This window comes from Chinchilla lanigera, unplaced genomic scaffold (assembly GCF_000276665.1).
Source record: "Chinchilla lanigera isolate Chin_1 unplaced genomic scaffold, ChiLan1.0 scaffold00176, whole genome shotgun sequence".
NCBI lineage: Eukaryota > Metazoa > Chordata > Mammalia > Rodentia > Chinchillidae > Chinchilla > Chinchilla lanigera.
In genome coordinates this window covers 978,895-1,000,954 of record NW_004955577.1, presented here as the reverse complement: position 1 = coordinate 1,000,954, position 22,060 = coordinate 978,895, and the positions used below count along the sequence as shown (strand labels likewise).

General features: G+C 49.3%; 1 protein-coding gene across 1 annotated transcript in view; it reads left to right on the top strand.

Moving 5' to 3' along the window:
* Nucleotides 1-21,638, top strand: part of Usp22 (ubiquitin specific peptidase 22) — a gene marked incomplete at its 5' end in the record, with an annotated part of 23,162 nt that extends 1,524 nt beyond the window's left edge. The window contains 11 exon segments of the mRNA XM_013509635.1: nt 2,297-2,410; nt 4,341-4,442; nt 5,203-5,372; nt 7,624-7,771; nt 10,486-10,591; nt 12,054-12,212; nt 14,298-14,424; nt 15,220-15,311; nt 17,076-17,138; nt 17,713-17,862; nt 18,752-21,638. Of these exon segments, the coding sequence (XP_013365089.1) occupies nt 2,297-2,410; nt 4,341-4,442; nt 5,203-5,372; nt 7,624-7,771; nt 10,486-10,591; nt 12,054-12,212; nt 14,298-14,424; nt 15,220-15,311; nt 17,076-17,138; nt 17,713-17,862; nt 18,752-18,794 (1,274 nt within the window).
* Nucleotides 21,639-22,060: the final 422 nt, after the last annotated feature.

Genomic DNA, 22,060 nt, shown 5'->3' with positions numbered 1-22,060 from the left:
GATTAGGGGCTGGGGATTTAGCTCAGCGGCAAAAGCGCCTGCCTGGCAAGCGCAAGGTCGTGAGTTCAGTTCCCGGTACCGGAGAAAAACAAAAACAAACAAACAAAAAAATTAGCTGATTAACAAATCTAATGCCTCTGAAACCACTCTCCTTCATCACACAACGTACTTTATTTTATTTTATTTTGGTTTTTCTTGGTTTTTCTCCGGTACCGGGAACCGAACTCACGACCTTGCGCTTGCCAGGCAGGCGCTTTGCCGCTGAGCTAAATCCCCAGCCCCACAAAGCTTTTAGTTTAGATGTTTGGCTTTAATACTTTTTTCTTTTGTTGTTCATACTTTTGGTGTCAAATCTGAGAATCCATTGCTAAATTGTAGGTCATAAATATTTACCCATGTTTTATTCTAAGAGTTGTATAGGTCTGGCTCCTTGTGTCTGTGCTGTGAGATAAGGATCCTGCTTCACTCACCCAGCACCATTTAAAGAGACTTCTCTCTCTTGTGTGGCCTTGGCACCCCTGCCAACGTGTTGGTTTATACAGGGGTTTTATGCACGGCTGTGTAAAAGTGTCCCGAGGAAGCAGGTAACCTAGGAAGACTTAAACATGTACCAAAATAAATACCTTCGGTGGGCCAGTATTTCCTGTTGTGAGCTGTATGCTTTATACATTGTTTCAGCATCTCTGCTTTCCTGAAACTCCCATCATTCTTTTTTTTTTTGGTTCCGGAAATCCAGCTCAGGACCTTGCGCTTGCCAGGCAGGTGCTGAGCTATATCCCCTGCCCTCCTCTTGTAAGTCAGCTTGTGTCTGACAAAATTTTGCTGCACCAGCCACATGCCAGGAGCTTACTGCTAAGGAGTGTGTCCTGCCAAAGGGCAACTGTTCAAGTACTTTTTAATAGCTCTGAGGAGGACTGCAAGGTAGCTTGTTAGGATTTTGTCAGTTTTTTGAGGGTGGCAAAGGGTAGCTGTGGGATTTTGGTATTGCTGTTTTGAGTTTTGTTACGTCTGCTTTAGAATTTAATGATGCACCAGTGATTAATCTAAGACATAGTGACTCAAGACCTGAAGTAAGATTGGCCTTCCATCTCTGTGGCTTCAGACACGTAACTGCAGGTGGGAATGGCTTGTGAGAAGAACTGTACCGAGTATGTGCAGACACAGTTTGTTGTCATTTCCTAAGCAGTACAGCATAGCGTTTGTTCACATAGCGTTTATATGGTGCTTACCCATAATCTAGAGATGATTATTGTACAGGAGTATGTATATAGGTTGTATGTGGATACAAAAAACATCTGCAGATTTCAGTATCCGAGAGGGTTGTTTGTCCTCACAGACACTGAGGGACAACTCTTACCATAAAACTGATTTTTAGGTGTTTACCAGGAGGTGTCCTTAAATTACATGCACTAATTTAGTAATCACATGGACCTGTGAGTTATAGTACTGTTACTATCAGAAAGGAGACTGAGGCTTAGGGAGGTGGAGCAACTTAGGAAAGTATGTGACTAGCAAGTGGCAGAGCTGGTGTTCCAGTTACACTGTTTCTGTTTTTGTTTTTTTTTAACCTGGGGATTAAGCCCAGGGACTTGGCACTAAACTACATCCCCAACCCCCTCCCTCCTGCTTCCCTTCCTGTCTTCCTTCCCTCCTTCCTTTTTTAAATTTTGAGACAGAGTCCCACTAAGTTACAAAGTTGCTGGGCTCAGACTTGAGAGTCTCTTGCCTCAGCCTCCCAGAGTGTGTGCTGGGATTACAGGTGTGTGCTCTGTTCTGCTTCGTTGTTTCCTGTATGTCTGATGATGCTTGGTGAATTTAAGCACCCTTCCTCTCCTTTTTTAAATTAGGGGAGTACCTTTCTTCCAGGTGCTCAGAGGACTTTAGGTTAAAGTAATTCAGAGCCAAGGTAGCGGTCCTGTTATATAGAGGTTGCAGTGGAGAAAGTGTGCAAGGCCTGAGCACCTGTGGGTGGCAGGCAGCTCTGGGCCAAGAAGTCGGGGCTGTAAGGGTAGAAACAATGTTGCCTCCACCCTTAGACTATGAGGAGCTAATAGTCCCTAAAAACAAAAGTAGCAGCTAGTATCTGTTGGTTTTCCTGATAGTGTCAGGAATTCCAGGTGTAGTAAAGCATTGTTACCCTGGAATCCTTGCGAACCGGAAATATTCAGTGGAATTTCATTCATGTTTTAAATATCATACTCCGTCAGAAACCTTGACTAGTGTGTTGAGCCGAGTCCTGGGGTATTACTGCCTTCTTTGTGTTGAGTTAAACTTTCTGTCTCTCCTCTCGTTGCAGCCATTGACCTTACATATGGAGGTATATACTGCTTTCTGTGCCAGGACTACATCTATGACAAGGACATGGAGATAATTGCCAAAGAGGAACAGCAGAAAGCTTCTAAGATGCAAGGTTGGCCTCTGCCTAATTCACCTCCCTGGTTTATCCCTTAATCCTGCAGTTCGCTCCCGTCTGTTGAGGGCAGAACTTGGTCAGAAACAGGGAGTACCAGAAACTCAAGGCAGCAGGTGTGTTTGCGTGGGTCAGGTTACAGTTGGTGGAAAGCTGCAGAGGTGGGTGGAGTGAGTGGCAGAGGTGGTGGGGTGGCGGGCCACCCGCGTGCCCAGAGCACTGCCATGAGAGGTGCTGCTGAAGTCAGGAAAATGCACCCCAGAAACATGCTGTTCCGTAGTTGAGGGCCTTTGCAGACTGGAGCTGAACCCAGTCCAGCTGCAGCAGGGGCACATTTCTGTCTCCTGGGGATGGACGCTTGAACCTCCCAAATCCCTGAGCACCACAGTGTTTCAGAAAGCGTCCTCTGCAGATAAATGTATCTTGTTCCTTCCAGGAGGATAGACTTGTTTCTCTGATTGAGTCGTAGAATTCTGTAAAGATCTGACCCTTTTGGCTGATGCCAGGTCTGTCTGCAGAGTGACCTTGCCAGATGGGAGGTGGAGCCCCCACCTGAGCCTGCTCCCCTGCCGCTGCACTGTGGCCTGTGGCCGGGGCCCCTCTGGACTGCCCCCTTGCTCTCTCCCTGTCCTCGTGTGCACTCTGCTAGCTGCGCAGTCAGAAGTGCGCCAGCACTGTGCAGCCACGCTCTTGTACTTCTTGGTTTCACTGATTTTTTTTTTCTTGATTTTCAGTTCCTACAGAGGTTTGCAATAAAGGGTGCTGGCTGTGGTCAGCCCTCGTTAGTGGGTGAGCACCGTCTCTCAAGCAGTAGGACCCATCACTGTGTGCAGAGGGAGCCCATAAACCGGGTCCCTGCTGTACATATTCTTGCCTTGTTTTGTTTTTTTTTGTTGTTTTTTTCTTCGGTACCGGGAATCGAACTCATGACCTTGCACTTGCCAGGCAGACGCTGTGCCACTGAGCTAAGTTCCCAGCCCCTTCTTGCCTTGTTTTGCATTGAAAATACCCCATTCTTTGAGAACAGAAGATTAGAAACAGGTGCTCTCAGTGATCAGAATTATTTTGTATTTAGCAGATCATTTCTGGAAAAAAATCTCCAACTTGTATTTTCTATTGTGTTCCCCCTCCAAGATGTAATGTAACTACATATGAGTATATTTCTTTGAGCCGGGCACTTAAAATATGGAACTAAGAAACACACATCCCAGACTAAAATTGTTTGTTTTTTGTTTTGAGACAAGATCTTCCTGTGTAATTGAGGCTGGTTTGAGCTCCGCTATGTAGCCCAGGCTGGCCTCAAACTCAGTGTTCCTCCTGGTCCAGCCTCCCAGGTGCTGGGATCACAGGTGGGCACCACCACGCCTGGCTGAACAAAGTTCTTCAAAGGTCATTTTGCAGTTCCATTTCTCCATAAGGTGCTATCTCTTTTCAAGTTCATTGAATTCTGCAAACACTTTTAGGGAGTGTGGTCCAAGAACCTCAGTGGATGGGGTGCATTAGGTAAAGTGTTACTCTTGTTAGCATCTGACCATTCCTGTCTTCCGTTTCAGTTCTTTATGGCAAACAGCTTTTCAGCAACTGAATCTGTTTAGTTTGCTCAAGAGTATGCTTTCACAGGCTTCACTCATTAGCTGGGATCTGAGTTGCTGCCGGGTAGCCACAGTCTCTGTACTGCAGTCAGGGCTTGAGGGCTTTACACTAAACAAAAAACTTTCTTGCATTAGCGTTGGGATGGCTTTAATGGATAATGGTTTCCTTGTGACAGGAAACACGGTGTATTGATAAGACACTTGCTAAGAGAAGCCCTGATGTTATGGATGCCCCTTTTTAAAATACATCCTGGAACGTCAGATACAATTTTTGTTTTAGAACACAGTTTAGAGAAAATTTAGCTAATAGCACTTGGAACTGTCCTCCATCTGCTTAGGTATTGGAGAGAAGTTTTCAACTTGGGAACCTACCAAACGAGAGCTGGAGCTGCTCAAACACAACCCCAAAAGGAGGAAGATCACTTCCAACTGCACCATAGGTGAGTGGAGGACGTCACGGAGAGCTGTGCTCTTTCTCACACTCACTGGACGGCTTTCTCAGGGCTTCACAGTGCAACACAAGCTTTTTAAGCCCTGCCGTTATCAGTTTGCTCAGCATCCAGGTCTGAGCACCTGTTCCCTCCAGGGACTGCTGTGGGCTTGGGGTGCAGTGGGGTGAGCAGAGACCACCTGTCCCCCTGGTGCTGAGAGTCTGTGAATGTCACAGGGCTCATGTATATTCTTACTCTGGCCAGGTTGATCTCGGGGAGAGAGATGATGCGTCTGTGTGGAAGGTATTTGCACAGTGTTCTAAGGAATGAGGAAATCCATTTTAGAAGATTTAAAAAGCATTTTGGCTCAGTTCTGACTTTTATAAAAAGTACATACAATGGCCAAATGGGAAGGGAATGATGGTGGTGAACACTTCTCATTACAGTTCATGTAAAAATGGTATAAAAATTAGAAAATACTCTGGGAGGCTGAGACAGTAAGTTCAACTCTAGTCTGGCTAACTTAGCAGGCTCTGTCTCTAAAGCAGAAGGGCTGGGGATGTAGCTTAATGTGGAGGCCCTGGGTTCAATCCCTGATACCCGGGGAGAAAAGTGAGAAAATACTGCATTTCTACTTGCTCTTCCTTTTTTCTTGAATGATGAATAAAAGAAAGTGACTTATCGCACAGACTGAAAAACCCTTGGGATCCAGCATTATGTGTCACAGCTCAGTGCACAAGTGACACCTGCTCTCTGGCCTCCTGCCCAGGTCTGCGAGGGCTGATCAACCTGGGGAACACGTGCTTCATGAACTGCATTGTCCAGGCTCTGACCCACACGCCGCTCCTCCGCGACTTCTTCCTGTCTGACCGGCACCACTGCGAGATGCAGAGCCCCAGCTCCTGCCTGGTGTGTGAGATGTCCTCGCTCTTTCAGGAGGTAAGCGCGCTGGCCTCTGCCGTGGAGTGCTTCAGAGACGGTCTTTCCACCTTTTAAAAAACACGCAGTTGACTATAATGAGGGCCGGCAGTTTCCAGAATCTATACAGCAAATAAGTATTTAAAACTTACAGTTACTATGGAAGACACAGTTTTTCCAAAGGGGAGTGCTGGAAGGGGCTTCGGGCCTGACTTTGGGAGGCACACTGCCAACCCAGGAAGAGAAGGAGCTCGGAGAGGCTTGGCACAGTCACCTTGCGGGAGACACTAGTTTCCATGAACGTTGGTGACTCACACTTCTGCTGTCTGCCACCCTAGAGCTCAGGGAGGCTGGCAGACAGACCTGTTTCTTGCCACATTTTCGAGGAAAGTGGGTCTCTCCCTCCGTGGTCGAGGCTTTCCAAGTGTGCTGTGTCAGAGGTTTGTGTTGCTGAGTAGCACCTGTCACGTTGTGGTTGGCCATCATTAGCTCGGTGGTTTTGAGTTTTTGGTGTTGAAGGATAAAGCTGCAGTACTTGCTTGTGTGCAGATTTGTTATGTGGAAATGAGGGGTTTTGCTTATCATGTGACTCCATTTGTTTAGGTCTTTAATTTCCCTCATCAGTGTTTTCAGTGTGTGGTGCTTACACACGTTCTGTTTATCTGTTAGGTATCTCATGTTTTTGATGTTGCTATAAGTGGCATGGTTTTTAGTTTGAGTTTCTAATTGTTTATTGCTAGCACATGTTGAGTGCCCCTAACCTGAGAATCAAAAATGCTGTAAAACCCAAACTTTTTGAGTATCAGCACAGTGCCACAACTGAGAAATCCCACGCCTGTGATGGTTCACTGCACACAAACTTTACTTAATGCACAGAATCGTTAAAATATTAATGAAACACCAGGCGTGGTGGTGCACGCCTGTAATCCCAGCACTCAGGAGGCTGAGGCAGGAGGATCGTTGTGAGTTCGAGACCAGCCTGGGCTACAAAGTGAGTTCAAGGCCAGCCTGAACTGCATAGCGAGACCCTGTCTCAAAAAGACAAAAAAAAAAAATTAATGAAACTACTTTCCAGCTACTGAGTTTTCGTTCAGACAGCTTCCACCCCTAATTATTAGTTATATATATGCAGAATTTCCAGAATCTGAAATCTTTCTGGTTCCACGAATTTTGGATAAGGAGTACTAGGCCTGCATTGATTATTTTGGACTGTGAGAATGTTCTCATCACACATGCAGGGAAGTGTTTCGCAGTTCGTTTACAGATTTGGCCTTTCTGTTGGCTTTCTCCCACATAACCTGTTTTATAGTAATGAAAACTTGGCATGTTTTCAGGAATTCTGCAAGTGCCTAAAACTCTTTCAGAAGTGAGTCCCTGGATGGCTGGGCACGTCACTGTTGAGGTCAGCATTTACTGATCGCTGCATTCAGTGTGCGTCAGCCTCTCATCCCATCTGTTGATCTGTGCTCCTGGTTCTTTTTACCAGATGACACACGGGCTGCATGTCTCCTACCCAAAATGACTGGGACCGGAGTGTTTCAGATTTCAGTGTTGTGGATTTTTGATAGTTGCATAGACTTTACTGTTGAGTATCACTAATCCAAAAATATGAATACTCCCAATACTCCAAAATGTATTATGACGGGGCGTGGTGGCGCATGCCTGTAATCCCAGCACTTGGGAGGCTGAGACAGGAGGATCATTGCAGGTTCGAGGCCAGCCTGGGCTACAAAGTGAGCTCAAGGCCAGCCTGAACTGCATAGTGAGACCCTGTCTCAAAAAGACCAAAAAAAAAAAAATTGTGTGCTCAAAACATTCCCAGGTTATGAAGCATTTTGGGTTTTGGATTAGGAATGGTCAGTTACAACTTTTCCCCACCTCTCCCCTTTTGTTGTCCTAAAAATCTAAACTCTGGAACTAAATATATAAATAAATTCATCCTGTTGAGGAATTTGCGGTTCTTGCTTCCTTGCTCTCAGCTGCTGCTTTGTAGACAGCTGCCAGTTGCTGTCAGTGAGTCCAAGTGTGTGAACCTTTCTGGAGCCTGAAAGAACAAAGCTAACTTTGTGACTTTTTTTCTAGTGCTGGGGTTTGAACTAGGCACTCTACCACTGAGCTATGCCTCTAGCTTATCAATAATAGCATGTTGCATACCGTGCCATTTTTTATTTATGATTATTCCTAAAATCTTTAATTTAGGATTGAGTCTTTTTCCTAAGAAAGGTGCTTTGCACCTGCGTTCCTGTAAGTTTTCCCTCTTCCTTCTGTCCAGTTTTATTCCGGGCACCGGTCTCCACACATCCCATACAAGCTGCTGCACTTGGTGTGGACCCACGCACGCCATCTGGCAGGCTACGAACAGCAGGACGCACATGAGTTTCTCATCGCCGCGCTGGACGTCCTGCACCGGCATTGCAAAGGTGGGGACGGGGATGCCTTTGACGAGGGAGCAGGGTGGAGGAGTGTGGTTATGTGCTCATGCAGTCGTGTAGGGGACATGTTAGATCTGTGTTTTGTAGGCTACATAATCCTATGTTCCTTCCAGTACGAGAAATGCCAGGCTTGTCCCAAGGAGATTGTTTGTAGTTTGCTTTTAGGAGGAGGAAAGATTCATGTGTTGTCCTCTGACCTGGCTGGGGGTGGAGCAGTGTGGTGCTGGGGTCCTCTGTGGCCTGTCATGGTGAGCAGCCCTGGGCCATCTTTTGAACCCTCTGCTTGCTGTGGCTGCTGTGAGCATCCTCTGGGTTACCAGGCCTAAAGCTTCTGAGTATTGCTAATCATCACCACCATCTTCCCCTGGGAACTCCAGGGGGACCGGTTGCTGCTCTGCGTAGAGCCAAGCTCTGCTACTGCTTCCCTGACCTGGAGGGTACTCCTCTCTCAACAGCTCTACAGCTCGGCCCCGAGGATGGTGTCCCTTGAGGGTTGGGGGTTTGTTAGCTTGGGGTGCAGCAGCTCCTGGGGCTGGAGGTGGGACACTCAGATGAAGTGACTTGAGCCAGTTCGTCCCCTCGCTGTCCTCGTGGAGGAGCCTGTGCACTGCTGACCTGCAGGGGAGATTGAGGGGGCGGTTCCCACCTTGGACCTGGCCGTCAGCTTGAGGGCTGCTTACTCCCCATGTGTGGGTCAGGAGGTCTGGGGGCGCAGGGTTTTCACTCCTAGACTCCAGTCCTCCGTGATACTGAGGCTGTGAGGTTCCACCCCAAGCCTGGGAGCACTGCTGAGGTAACGAGTTATCTGGTCACCTATCTGCTGCCTGTGGGTTGTCTGCAGTTATCTCCAGCTAGTTGTAGGCAGTACCCTTCCATTCCATTTTTTGTTTGGTTTTGTTGTGGGGTTTTTTTGTTTTTTTTTTTTTGAAACAGGGTTTCACTGTGCAGTTCAGGCTGGCCTTGAACTCACTAAATAGCCTAGGCTGGCCTCGAATTTGCAGCAGTCCTATCTCAGTGTCCCACATGCTGGGGATTACACGCATGCACCACCACAATGCTCAGCTTCCAGTTTTCTTTTAAATTGATGTCTTTTAAAGAATAAAGCAGCTGGCTTTCCAGTACCCCTCAGTCTTTCTCAGGACTGTGCTGAGGGTGGCTATGGGGTCTCATGTCCATTTTAAGCAGTACATGCAGATCAGGTGGCTCATTTGGACCAGCTGTCATGCTTTACCTTCTGCTTTATTGGTATTTAAAATTCTTCTAAAATTATACATGAACTTTTTAATGTTTACCCTAGGAACCAAATGAAAGTTAACATAATGGTTTAGATAAGTTTGGGTTTCCTGGTAGGGTAGTATGACACACAAATAGAAAAGAGCCACTGTGAAAGATTATCATCCTAAGCACCTTTGAGAAAGAAGGAATAACAGAAATGTGTTCTAAATGCTTTTTGAAAATGCATTGCTGTTACAATGTTCACAGAGTACCCAAGCTTTTGGCCCATGCTTGTGATCCCAGCATTTGGGAGGCTGAGGCTCAGGAGGGTCACTGAGTTCAAGTCCAGCCTGAACTTCATAGTGAGACTCTGTTTCCAAAAAAAAAATTCATAAAACTAAAAACAAAACCATTGTTGCTTTTTCTGGTAATGCTTATTTTGAAATATCTGAAACATCAGTTCTTCTTAAATAGAGTGATGGGGTGGGAGTATAGCTTTGCCATAGAGCACTTGGTGGCACACATGAGGCTCAGTTCCACTCCTAACGCTGAGAAACAAAACAAAAGGAAAACCCGACAGTTGTCAGAATGGCACACAGGGTTGTGGGCCTCGTACTTGGTTATCTGTAGTTCTTAAGTTGTCGCTTTCAGGGTATCTCCAGCTCATCTTTCTTTGCACCTTCCTGTGGGTACAGTATTGTCCCCTCTCCTAATAACATTTTGTCCTATGAATTGGAGGTTGTTTTGGACAGTATTTTTCCCTAATATTAAACTCTGGGTAGCGCTGTCAGAGGACTCAGTGGCCATTCTTCATGCTTCTGTGATAATTCCACTTTATAGATGGTAACCTGCATGCAGGTGGACGTTTTCAAACATTTCACAGGATACGTATTCCTAATGGGTGTGATATCTCACTGCTTAATGTCTGTATCTGCTCTGCTGTGCCTTCATGTGTAAGTTCAGCGTTCAGTGCACAGAGGGGTAGGAGGAGCTGTGTCTCTCTCCTCAGCCGACAGGGAGGTGCAGCTGCTCTGGATGCAGGGACCCAAGAAGGAGAGCCAGAGTTGCGAGGCTTCCCTGGAGGATACCAGTTTATTGCATCAGCAGGGAGACAGAGGTTGTTTCCTAGCGTATCTGACCATGTTAGGCTAACTTGAAAGCTATTTGTTCACTTATTCCGTATACAAAAAAGGGAGTCCGTAACCTTACGTGCAGAGTTCTTGGGCATCAGATGTACTTTGTTCAGGACATCTTAGAGGACAAAGAAAAGTAACATTGGGAAACCCAGGTTCTCAGCTACCTCATCAATTGAAGTAATGACAGGCTCTTTCCTCTGCCAAGTCTCTGTGGAGGTCACACACGTCTTTATGGACTTCTTAGAATGCCAGCCCGCCTGGCCGCCTCCTGCTTCTGTGGGGTGTGGGGATTTTACATCTGCTGACTTGGTGGTTCACAGATCCAATCACAGATTCCTGCTCTGTCCTCAGGTGATGACAATGGGAAGAAGGCCAACAACCCTAATCACTGCAACTGTATCATCGACCAGATCTTCACCGGGGGGCTGCAGTCCGACGTCACCTGCCAAGTCTGCCAGTGAGTGCGGCCAGACTGTCGGCCTGCAGAGTCAGCCTGCCTGGGCTGCACCAGTGTCGTGGTGCATTTCCCAGTGAACAGACCCGATGTGCTCTGAGTTTTTAAAGTTGACCTTGAAAAGGAAGGGAGGGAGGGAGGGAGGAAAGGGTGGGTGGATGGGTGGATGGACAGATCCTTGAGCCAAGAGCGTACTCAGTGCTGTCTGGGGCTCCTCTGTGGAGATGGGTCACAGGATTATTTGGCTCTTATTTTATTTTATTTTATTTGGTACCTAGAATCGAACTCAGGACCTTGTGCTTGCCAGGCAGGTGCTTGTGCCACTGAGTTACATCCTCGGCCTGTGTTGTTTTATTTAAACAACCACACCATTGTCAGTTCTCAGCACCTGGAGTCAAATAAAATAGCTCTTTCAGGAAGGGCTGGATCACTGATGGCAGATTTTTCACATATGCTTCTGTGTTTGTTAATTTTTATTATTTCATGGTTTTCTTTTCCTTCACTTACATTATAGCGTCTACAGTTCTTTGCAGGAGTAGTCTCTGCTTAGCTCTTCAAGCTTAAGAACCAGGAGAAAGATCTGTTGGTGCATGAGCTCAACCTTTACCTACCCACTTACTGGTATTTTTAGTACAGTTCAGTTTGCTAAAACCCCGATCCACTAATGTTATATTCACTGAAGCTATTCGGTCTATAATGGATTGCCACCTGCTACCCTTGTGAGGTCCTGGGCAAACGTCTGCTACCACTGTCACAGTCTTTTAAAAAAAAAAAAAAAAGATTTTTTGAGACAGAATCTCATTATATGGTTTAGACTGGCCTTGAACTTGCAGCAGTCCTCCTGCTTCAGCCTCCCCCAAGTGCTGGGATTACAGGTGTGTGCCACCATTCTGGCTTTATTTTCTGCTATATAGCAGAGATTATTTTGTCCCTGGACCCTGAGCAGGCTAGCTTCTTGCAGGCTTCTGTGTCTGTGGCAAATTTCTTACTGTTAAATACCTCACTGAGTTCCCTTTTACTGCCATTGTAAATTAAATCTCTAGGCACGAATTGGCTTTATGAAGCGCAGCATTTCGTGTTCTGCGGGCCAACAGAGCCTGGTGGGTACACGGCATGACGCTTGCGTGAGGGTTTATTACCACCCAGGGTGGCAGTGCTGAGTTTCTGGGAAGGACATTTCATTTTCTTTATGGGCCCAGAAAGATCTAGGGATTCAGGACTTTTAGACCTGGGGCTCCAGAAGTTTACACTCTTCAGAAAATCCCTGAATGAAGATGGTCTCCCAGGGTTACAAAGTACTGAGAGCTGCCTTGCCTCACCAGGGTTATGCACGTCCCTCCCTTGGGCCTCCTTGACAGCCCAGGACATACTCATGTGAACGCTTCTGCCTGAGGTGTGCCCGGGACGGAGCTGGCTTGGAGCTGTGGCACACAGCCCTCACATGTTCGCGTCTGCTTTTCTGCAGTGGCGTCTCCACCACCATAGACCCCTTCTGGGACATCAGTCTGGACCTGCCTGGCTCCTCCACTCCATTCTGGCCCTTAAGTCCGGGGAGTGAGGGCAGCGTGGTCAACGGGGAGAGTCATGCATCGGGCACCACGACGCTCACGGACTGCCTGCGGAGGTGAGGCCACCTGCTCAGGGAGAGTTCTATCTTTCCTGTAGGTGGGCTGTGGAAAACTTGTGGCTGGTCAGCATAAAGTCCCACATTGAGGGCCAGACCAGGGCAGTATCCTCTTCCTAGGTTCCAGGGTGGGCACAGAGAAGACGCAGTGTCAGCCTGCATTTGGTTGTCGTGGATGCCCGGTGGCTCATGCTAGTTCGTCCTTTCGGCATGATGACCAGGTGTTCCTGTTCACCAGCTTTGCCTGGGAGCACATCTGTGTCACAGGCCTCCAGTCACCCCCCACCGTTCATGATGAGCCCAGACCATGGAGCAAAACTTGAAGCTGCTTCTCCTTTTGTGGCTGATAGCCTATACCAGAGTGTGAACCAAGAGGTGGTCTGAGTCCCTCTGTGTGTGGCATTTTCTGCAGGTAACTGAAGAACATTTGTGGGTCTCCACTGACAGTATTTAGTTTGTTCTTCTGTGTTGTCATTGATTTAGACAAGTGGTGACGTTTAGGGTACCATCACTTGCACTAATGAGACTCACTGCAGAAGAGCCCCTGCCAAGTGGAAATTTTACTTGAAAGTGGTGCAGATTTTTCCTTGTTTATCTTAATGCAGTTGGCAGACTTGCATGGTAGAATTTTACTTTATTTTATTTATTTATTTATTTTTTGTCTTTTTGAGACAGGGTCTCGCTATGCAGTTCAGGCTGCCCTTGAGCTCACTTTGTAGCCCAGGCTGGTCTCGAACTCACAACGATCCTCCTGCCTCAGCCTCCTGAGTGCCGGGATTACAGGCGTGCACCACCACGCCTGGCCCAAATGGTAGAATTTTAAAATTCATCGTTTTTGTTGGACTACTAGGTCCAGATAATAAGTGGGGCTCTAGATTTTTAGTTTGGAAAACAAGCAAACAACCAAAAACATTTTTCAAGGGAATCTTTACAATGTAATTTAGTCATAAATTTCAGGAAAACTACTTCGGTTACAGAGGGAACAACTACACTTCATAGACTTAACCTGTGTAAGCAGCTGCTGTGGCAGCCCCAGGAGGCTCCAAGGACAGGTGATCGTGACCATCTCCAGCTTAAAAGCAAAGGTTCCTTTTTACGCCCTGCTGGGACTTTACACAAAGCTAATCATCTGGTGGGTTGGCTTTGGTCAGAGCGGCTCTTAGCCTACCCTGCTGAAGATGGCAGCATTTCTGAAGGATAAACTTTGTAACCTAGGTGGTCTCAAACTTGTGACGATCCTCCTGCCTCAGCCTCCCGAGTGATGGGATTACAGGCGTGTGCCACCACGCCCCGCAATGTATTGAGATCATTGTAGGTTCCCACGCAGTTGTGAGATCCACAAATCTCACGTGTATCTTACACCCAATTTCCCAGTGATGCCATCCTGTAGTAGAGCTGCGTGCCACAGCCAGGATGCTGACGCTGATGCGGTCAGCATGCACAGCATAGCATCTCTGTGCTCACAGGGTACCTCCCAGGCACCAGTCCCTTCCCCGACTCCCACCTGACCATAGCAGTGGGGAACTGCTTTCTGTAAACTGCACGTCAGGATGATTTGTAAATGAAATTAGAAAATGTGGAACTTGTGGGGGCTGGCTTTTCCCACCCATCTTAATGCCAGGTTGCTGTGGAGTTCATTTCTTCTGATTGCTGGTGGGTTCTGTGGGTGGTGAGCCGCAGTTTGTTCAAACACTCTGCTACTGAGTATGGTTTGGGTTGTTTCCAGTTGTTGGCTGTTACCATGAGACAGTTCTGAACAGTAGTGTAGAATTTTTGTGTAAATGTAGAGTTTTCATTGTTCTGGGACAAGCTGAAATGCTAGCACATATCGCAGTCGGCAATCATTATTTACTCAGACTCTCATTTAAATGAAATGCACAAAGAAAGAAGCATTTAGACAACATGCTTAAAGAAGGTGAAGAAAAAAAATAATTTCTCATTTCTTGATCATGAAACTAACCATAGGCATGTTTTTTAGTAGGGAAATTAACCCCACAGAAGTGATACAATGTCCCTGTCCTGTTTTCCTGACCTTTACCATTCTAGTCTTGTTTTCCTAAAATCACAATTTCTAATGCCTTGTAGATTTACCAGGCCGGAGCACTTAGGGAGCAGTGCCAAGATCAAGTGCAGCGGTTGCCATAGCTACCAGGAGTCCACCAAGCAGCTCACCATGAAGAAGCTGCCCATCGTGGCCTGCTTTCACCTCAAAGTGAGTCTTCTGGGAAGCAAGCTCCGTGGCGGTCCCAGCGTGTGGTCCGCAGATAAGACCCTTACAGCTACAGCTGGCCAGTAGCACAGAGGCTGGCGGCGACATGCCCATACCTCTCCTGTCTCTGCCACTGAGAGGGCTATGATGCCAACCCAAAAAAAAAAAAAAAAAAAACAAACCCATGCTTCCTGATGAGTATAGAGTGGGAGCCACTTCCAGGAACAAGTGCCTCTGAAGGTTTTGAAGGATTTACTTCTTCCCACATCTTCCTCCTCCCCAAGTTTTCTGTTTACCTAAAGATCCTTAGCATCATGATCTAGTCCAGGATTTTGCAGGTGTTTTCTAGGAAGGTTGGATTGTAAACCTGGGAGGGTTGGGGAGCCATATACCACCTTCGTGGCATATTCTTCAGTTTAATATTCCTGTGGGTGTTTTATAAAGAGACTTCTAGCTTGATGGCTGGATTTGTGGCCCTTCACTTGCTCATAGGAGTGTCTGGTGAAAGGAGAGTAGTGCTTTCACTTTGCTACACAGGACACCAGCATATTGTCAGCACTCTGCTGAGTTCTGCTGTGAAGTTCATCTTTTGTAGCCCTGTTGTATATCATATCAAGACTTGAACCCCGTAAATGGTATTTATGTAGATTGACATTGTGCTGCATCTGTAAGCTCTAAACGTGGCCAAGAAGAAATTCAAAAATTGAAGTGAGCAACTCAGAAGCAGCCCTGGAGAGGCCACTTGACCCTGAGCTGTGGCTCAGGCTTCGTTCTGTTCTCTTACCCCTCTGTGTCTAGCGGTTTGAGCACTCGGCCAAGCTGAGGCGGAAGATCACCACGTACGTGTCTTTTCCCCTGGAACTGGACATGACACCCTTTATGGCCTCCAGGTAGGACAGCGTTGATGCCCGCCTAACCTGGGGGTGCGGAGGGTTATCCTGGACAGTCCCGACCCAGTGCCAGGTTTCTAGGAGGAGGCACACCTACCTGGTGATGTAACCCCACCTTCCAAAACCTAGTTATTTGTCCTGATCCTAACCCAGGCTACGTTTCACTGAATTGATTTTCCTTAGACAGGCAGCTCGTGCTTTGAATTTTGCTCCAGCAGTTTTTTTTTAAAAACATTTTATATATTTATTTATTTAGAGACAGGGTCTTGCTTTCTCTTCCAGGCTGGCCTCAAACAGCAATTCTCGGTGGGGCTGGGGATTTAGCTCAGCGGCACAGCGCTTGCCTGGCAAGCATGAAGTCGTGAGTTCAATTCCTGGTACCGGAAAAAAAACAAACAAACAAAAAAACACGCAGCAATTCTCCTGCCTCTGCCTCTCGGGTGCTGGGATTACATGCCTGCACCACCACACCCAGCGTCTAGTAATCTTGTATTAGCTTTTAAACATGAAATCTCATCTGGATGAGATCACTGAGAAGTCATTGTTTTAGTTGATGGGATGGATTTTGAAATACAGATAAGCATAGTTGATTTTGCAGTTGTGAATTTCATTTTTCTGTTTTTTAAATCTTTATTATCATAGAAACCATAAAATTTAACCCTCCAAGAAAGCATATCACTTACTGATGTGTTTGTTTCTATGGCAGCTGTCCACACATGTACTGGCTTGAAGCAGAAGCTTATTTCCTCATAGTTCTGGAGGCCAGAACTCTGAAGTGGTGTTGAGAGGACCCACCTTGGAGGGTCCAGGCAGAGTTCCATTCCTTACTGCTTCAGCTCCTGGTGGCACCAGGTCTTTTTGTGGCTGCACTCTGCCCTGACTGGTTTCAGGGCCACCTCTGGACTCTCTAAGAGTAGTTGTCGTTCGGTTTAGGGCCCACCCAGATAATCTAGCAAGATCTCTTCTCAACATCCCTATCTCTGCAAAGACCGTTTTGGGGTTGAGATGCAAACGTGACATTTTTAGGGGCCATATTTCAACCTGTTGTACCATCTCAAGTAAACTGATCTCTTCCTGGTGTTCTTCCCTTGGTGGCCCTGTCCCTGTGGTTCACAGGTGACTGTCTAATCTGACCATTTAAACTCCGGGTTATCAATCCAGGCCCAGGAAGTAAGTCTGCCTGCCTTTGATTTTACACGTCCAGGAAGATGTTAAATGGTTGCTAAGAGAACAGTCTCAGATCTTGCAGAGTCACTGAGATCTTAGTGTCTTCTGCTGACAGTTGCAGTGGTAAAGGTATTAAAGCTTGGAACTTCTCATTTCCAGCACAGCTCTCTGCCCTGCTTGTTTTTCCTGAAGCACTGGTAATGGAAAGAATAGCAGGAGTCTTCATTCTTTTTGAAGGTTCCAAATGGATTTAACTCACCTTCCAACTTTTGGCAGGAGGAATACATTCACCCTATGGTGTTTACAACAAAACCCCCTTCACAATGCTGCTCAGAAGCTCCTGTGGCCTACAGTCAGGGAGACAGTGAGGCCTAGAGCGGTGGCCAGTCCATGCCACTGCAGGGCTTTACTCTCCAGCCGGAGCTTCGCTTGCCTCACAAAGCGCGGGGATCATTTCTGCCTAAAAGAGTTGTTGGAAGAACAGGAGTGCGTGTAACGTGTTCCCTCACGCAGCCTCTGCATAGTGCAGTCCTTAGAGCCTTGGGTCTCTTCCGGTGGATTCTGACTTACGCTGAATTTTGTTGCTGTCTGTTACAGCAAAGAGAGCAGGATGAATGGGCAGTACCAGCAGCCCACAGACAGTCTCAATAATGACAACAAGTATGTGGGGCTTGTGTGGGTGGCTGGCTGTCCTGGGTGTGGGCGGGGGGTTGACCTCCCTTGGGGGTGACAGATAGCAGTAGCACTGGCAGCATCCCTAAGTCTCGGACACTGACCTGCTCCCGGCAGGCTCCCTCTTGCCTTGGTTGAGGCAAAGCCCCGCCCCCAGGTATCCCAGGACCCTTCACGTCAGAACTCTCCCTCCCAGTGGGAGCACATCCAGCCCTCTGGTGCGAGCAGGGTTCTGTCTGGAAACCTCTGCTTCCTTCACCATGTTTAACGTGGCCATGTTCCATCTGTGACTCTGTTGGCGTTGGTGTTGTGTAAAGGGGGGATGGATAGGACAGTGACAGTCACCTCCACCACTGGTGTTCACCACCGCTTGCACCAAGTACTGTTCAGGAGCCAGCTGGACCTGAGGGCAACTGTGAGCCAGCCCCAGCCTCCACGCCCCCGCCCCCTGCACACCGCACACCACAGCTGCTGGGTGTCGCAGCAGTCAGTTGGCAGCCCTTCCTGCTTGGGCGATGTTGATGCCCTCAGTCAGCTGTGCTCCCCCCTCCCTCCATGCCAGGTACTCCCTGTTCGCGGTTGTGAACCATCAAGGGACCTTGGAGAGCGGTCACTACACCAGCTTCATCCGGCAGCACAAAGACCAGTGGTTCAAATGTGACGATGCCATCATCACCAAGGCCAGCATCAAGGACGTGCTGGACAGCGAAGGGTGCGTCCCCGGCAGGTGCAGGGTTGGAGGGAAGCCGCAGCAGCAGCTCCACTCCTTGTATCCCCTGGGTGCAAAGCCGTGGCAGTGTGTAGCTCTGCTCAGAATGCTCACCTTAAGGTGGGAAGTAATAGACCTGTTGTAGGTAGAGCCCCACCTGAGGAGGAGGAGTGCCTGACCGGAGGTGCTCTTGTTGCCATCTTTTACCTTGGGGACCAGCGTGGTCATTGTTTGTCTTAACCATGCTGTGAACTGAGCACATCAGTTCTTTTTTAGTGCGATGCTGGGCATGCAACCCAGGGCCTCCTGCCTGGGAGTGCTCTGCCCCTGAGCCACTCCCCACCCCCTAAGCACACCAGTTCTTTATCCACTTCTCTGCTGGTTTTGTTGCTGGGACGTGGAACTGCTGCCCTGCCAGGGACTAGGGGCCTGCTCTCCTGCTCCACCTGTCACTAGACTGAGCTCTGGTGGGCAGCAGGATCTGTGCCTCCAGTAGTTCTTCAGAACTTGAAAGTTCCAAGCCAGGTCCAAAACCCCCGTCCCACCCCGTACCCTTCACCCCCAGTTGTGCCAAGAAAGACACAACTGTTGGGGGGCGTGGGGGCTGCACCTGTCTTAGTGGCCACGGTACTCAGTAGATTGCACGCCAGGGCACTGGCTGTCGTGGACAGGAGAGGGAGGGTGCACTCCAGGGTCAGGCCACAGTGACTCTGCAGGAGGGGATAGGCAGGTGGGTGGTCTCACTCAGCCGGTGAGGGACTGTCCTCGGACATGGAGAAACCAACACCATGAGCCCAGAGGCCCCGTATGTGCAGAGCCCCTCCTCACACCCTTGCCCAGTGCAGGCAGTCTCAAAACGGACTGGGAGTGGAACTGCTTTCTGCCTCCTCAGGTACCTGCTGTTCTACCACAAACAGTTCCTGGAATACGAGTAGCTTCATCTGCAGTGCGTCAGAAAAAGGAGCGTGACGAGGTGGCAAGCCTCGCGAGATGACTCCCCACCTCCCCGACTCCGTGACCCCGCCTCCCATGCCCCGTTCTCCCGGCTGGCCCCACCGCATGGGGAGCGGTGTCCGGTGGCCGCGTGCTGCAGAGCCTTGGAGGAGGTAGCTGAGGGGAAAGGAGCCAGGCCACCCTCACAGCTCTCCTGCGCTGCTCAGAACTCCGCGGGATCCAGGGATCCTCACAGCACAGGGCAGCCTCTGCCCGGTGCTTCCTTCCCACACACGGAGTTTAAGAGGCGCTCGCCGGTCAGAAATTGTGGGTCCATTGACACTGGAGACAGTGCTCAAGGATGGGACTTGCGAGCACCTCTCTCTCGGGAGGGCGCTGGTGTGTAGTGTGAGCTCCTCGCCCATTTCCTGCCGCTGTCCAGCAGCTCCAGAGCGTCCTTGCGTGGCCGCAGGCGGCTGCTCCACAGGCAGCTCGATGTCCCCCTGCATGTGGAAGTGTCAGCCTGGTGTCTCCTGGTGTCCTAGGATAGGCCTTTTCTTCTCCTCCCTTCCTCGTTCCACAGGGATGGATTTCATACATGTAATCGTAGTAAAGTGAATGATGATCAAGTTTATACTGAAGTTTAGGTGGTTTCTCCTTTATTCTCAAGAGTGAGTCTTGCTCTCCTAACTGGTGCTGTTGCTGCTGTCCCCCCTACGGCCCCCCGGCCCCTGTGCACAGCTTTTCCTTCCTGGGAACAGCATCGAAGGCCATGGACTAGCTGCAACTAAGAAGGGTCCCTTGACTGTCCTAGTCCTCGGCATTAAGAGAGTTCCTTCGCGGCTCCGTCGGCCCCCTCCCTTTTCTGTCTTCCTGGTTTTGGTCTGGTCCTGTTGCCTGTCTAGGGCTGTGTGGTGGCCGTGCATTGCCTTTGAAGCTGAGGGCCCTGTTGGGAGCCTCTGCTGCACATTGGCGGTGGTTTCAGTTGTAGTGGGAAAAAGTGACTATGATTGAGCTCATCAGCAGACCGAATTGCAGGTTCCTTGTCAGGTATCTTTGCATGAATCTTCTGATTCAAACCCAAACTTAGATCGTCCATTTCAGAGGAATGACAGCCTGGGGGACTTGGGGCAGGAGTACAGTTCTAACCTAGCTCCTTGTCTCTCTCTGTGCCTGCTTTGTGAGAGCCGTCTAGACTGTGGGGTGTTCACCCTGCAGGAGCGGGGCAAGCTACAGCCCTGCTGCAGTGCTGCTCCTGGGGCCAGGGTGCACGTCACGCAGGCTGTGTGGGCTGCACCTTCCCTGGTGCAGGCTGTGCTCCCAGCGAGCTCGGCTGTGTGCCAGTCCTTCACTCGTGGACCATGAAATTTGAGTTATGTGCAGTTTTCAGGCGTTAAGAATCCCCCCCCCCCCGGGACTGGGAATCAAACTCACGACCTTGTGCTTGCCAGGTAGGCGCTGTGCCGCTGAGCTAGATCCCCAGCCCCAAGAAATTTTTCACTTTTTGATGAACTATCTGAAAACAAAGACCCCTTAGCTGAGCTGCCACACAAAAGGCAGGCAGGGGACCAGTCTAGCCCAGTGCTGGGTGGTGTGGGGTGGGACAGTGAACACAAGCACCAGTCAGGAAGTGAGCAGGTTGCAGAGTAGCCGTGGTGGTGCAGTGTGTAAGCTCTTGCCCAGTGCATTTCTCTGTTTTATTTGTGCATTTGAAGACTGCACGCTGAAGTGTGGCTTAGACTAGGCATCTGCAGGGAAATGTGGACGGGCCCACTTTTCCAGGCCTGGTCCCGTGCTGCCAGGTTCTGCATGGCTGTGTGACTGTGCTGTGGCACTCTCTCGGGAGAAGTTGTGTCTCAAGCGGAAAAGTCTGTTGGGAAGAGACGTAGCTGAGTTGTCCTGTGAGAGTCTGAGCCGTGAAGCCCTTCGGCGCCTGTGCTGCCTGGCCTCACTGCTTGTCCGGGGACGGGTGTGACACGCAGGTGTGCGACCAGGCCGCTGCCTGACCCCGCCCCCCACCCGCCTCTGCTTGTGTACAGTGGCATTGTTGATCCCAGAACATTAGAAACAGAAAGAGCCGCGTGGGTTTTTATAGGCGTTATTTTAAACTTTTCTACCTGGTGTCCCCTCCTCTTGTGTGGCTTGGCACTCTGGGCCAGAGGCTCAGAGTGTCGCATTCCTGCCTGGCCTTGCCCCCCGCCAGGCCCTCAGTGCGAGGCCCCCGTGTGATGTGCCCATGTGCACTTGCTGTGTACACGACAGGTGTGGGCGTCTCTCCTAGCTCACTCTGGCCCCTGAGTGGGAAAATGCTCTTCCTGTTTGCTCGGCCACCCTGTGTAGGTGTTCAGGGTGGCCCAGAGGGACTCACCCTGCTGCTCGTTCCTGCCGGAAGGTTTTGAGCAGCTGTACTTCTGAGATTCTGTTGTCATCTCAGCTTCCTCCTGGAGCGGTGGACTTGTACAAAGCAGACATTTGAGGGACGCCGCAGCACATGAAGCACCAGGAGCGGAGGGTGGCCCAAGACAGACAGACACCTCCCTCCACACCCCGGGCCCCTCCCAGCATCACCCCATGCTGTGTACCTGATTGCTGTCCTACCTTGGCTTGGTGTGTTTGCTTTCCTTGTGTAAAGTTGCTGTTCTTTTGACAATTCAAGTGACTTGTTTCATTTACTATAGCTGAAAACATTGTAAGAAAAAATTTCAATGATCGTGCTGTGGTTTCAGATTTTATTACCAAGATGTTTACACCCTCTTCCTCCCTGTCACTCTGAGGGCCTGTTCGGCCCTCTCTGCCCCATGGCTTGTAGTTTCCTATGCCATAATAAAGCTACATTTTATTCTGAAGACTGGCTGGCGCTTCCCTTCCTAACACAGGCTGTCGGAGGTGGGGTAGCAGGGTGCAAGCCGTGGAGAGTGCCCAGCCCCACTGGGTTAGCAGGGCATTCGTCGCAGGCTCCTCTGGATGCTAGGAGGTCTCTGCACCTCCCCTCCTGGGATTGCCTGCTGCCCTTGTCTGTCCTTTTTGGGCAGGAGGATGACACAGGGTTTGGGACAGTCATGAGCCTTCAGACTTGGGCTGTGCGAGCCCCTGAGGGCCTTTCAGAGGTGGAGGGGCTGTCCGGTCACTCGGCAGCCCGGCTGTGGCAGTGCGCTGTGTATGGGTAGTGAGCTTCTGCATGGTGATAAGTGGCATCGCCGGGTGGGTGCAGCGCTCGGGCTGCTTGGGGCTGTAGTGGACCCTGCTGTCCCTCCGCCACCCCCATGCT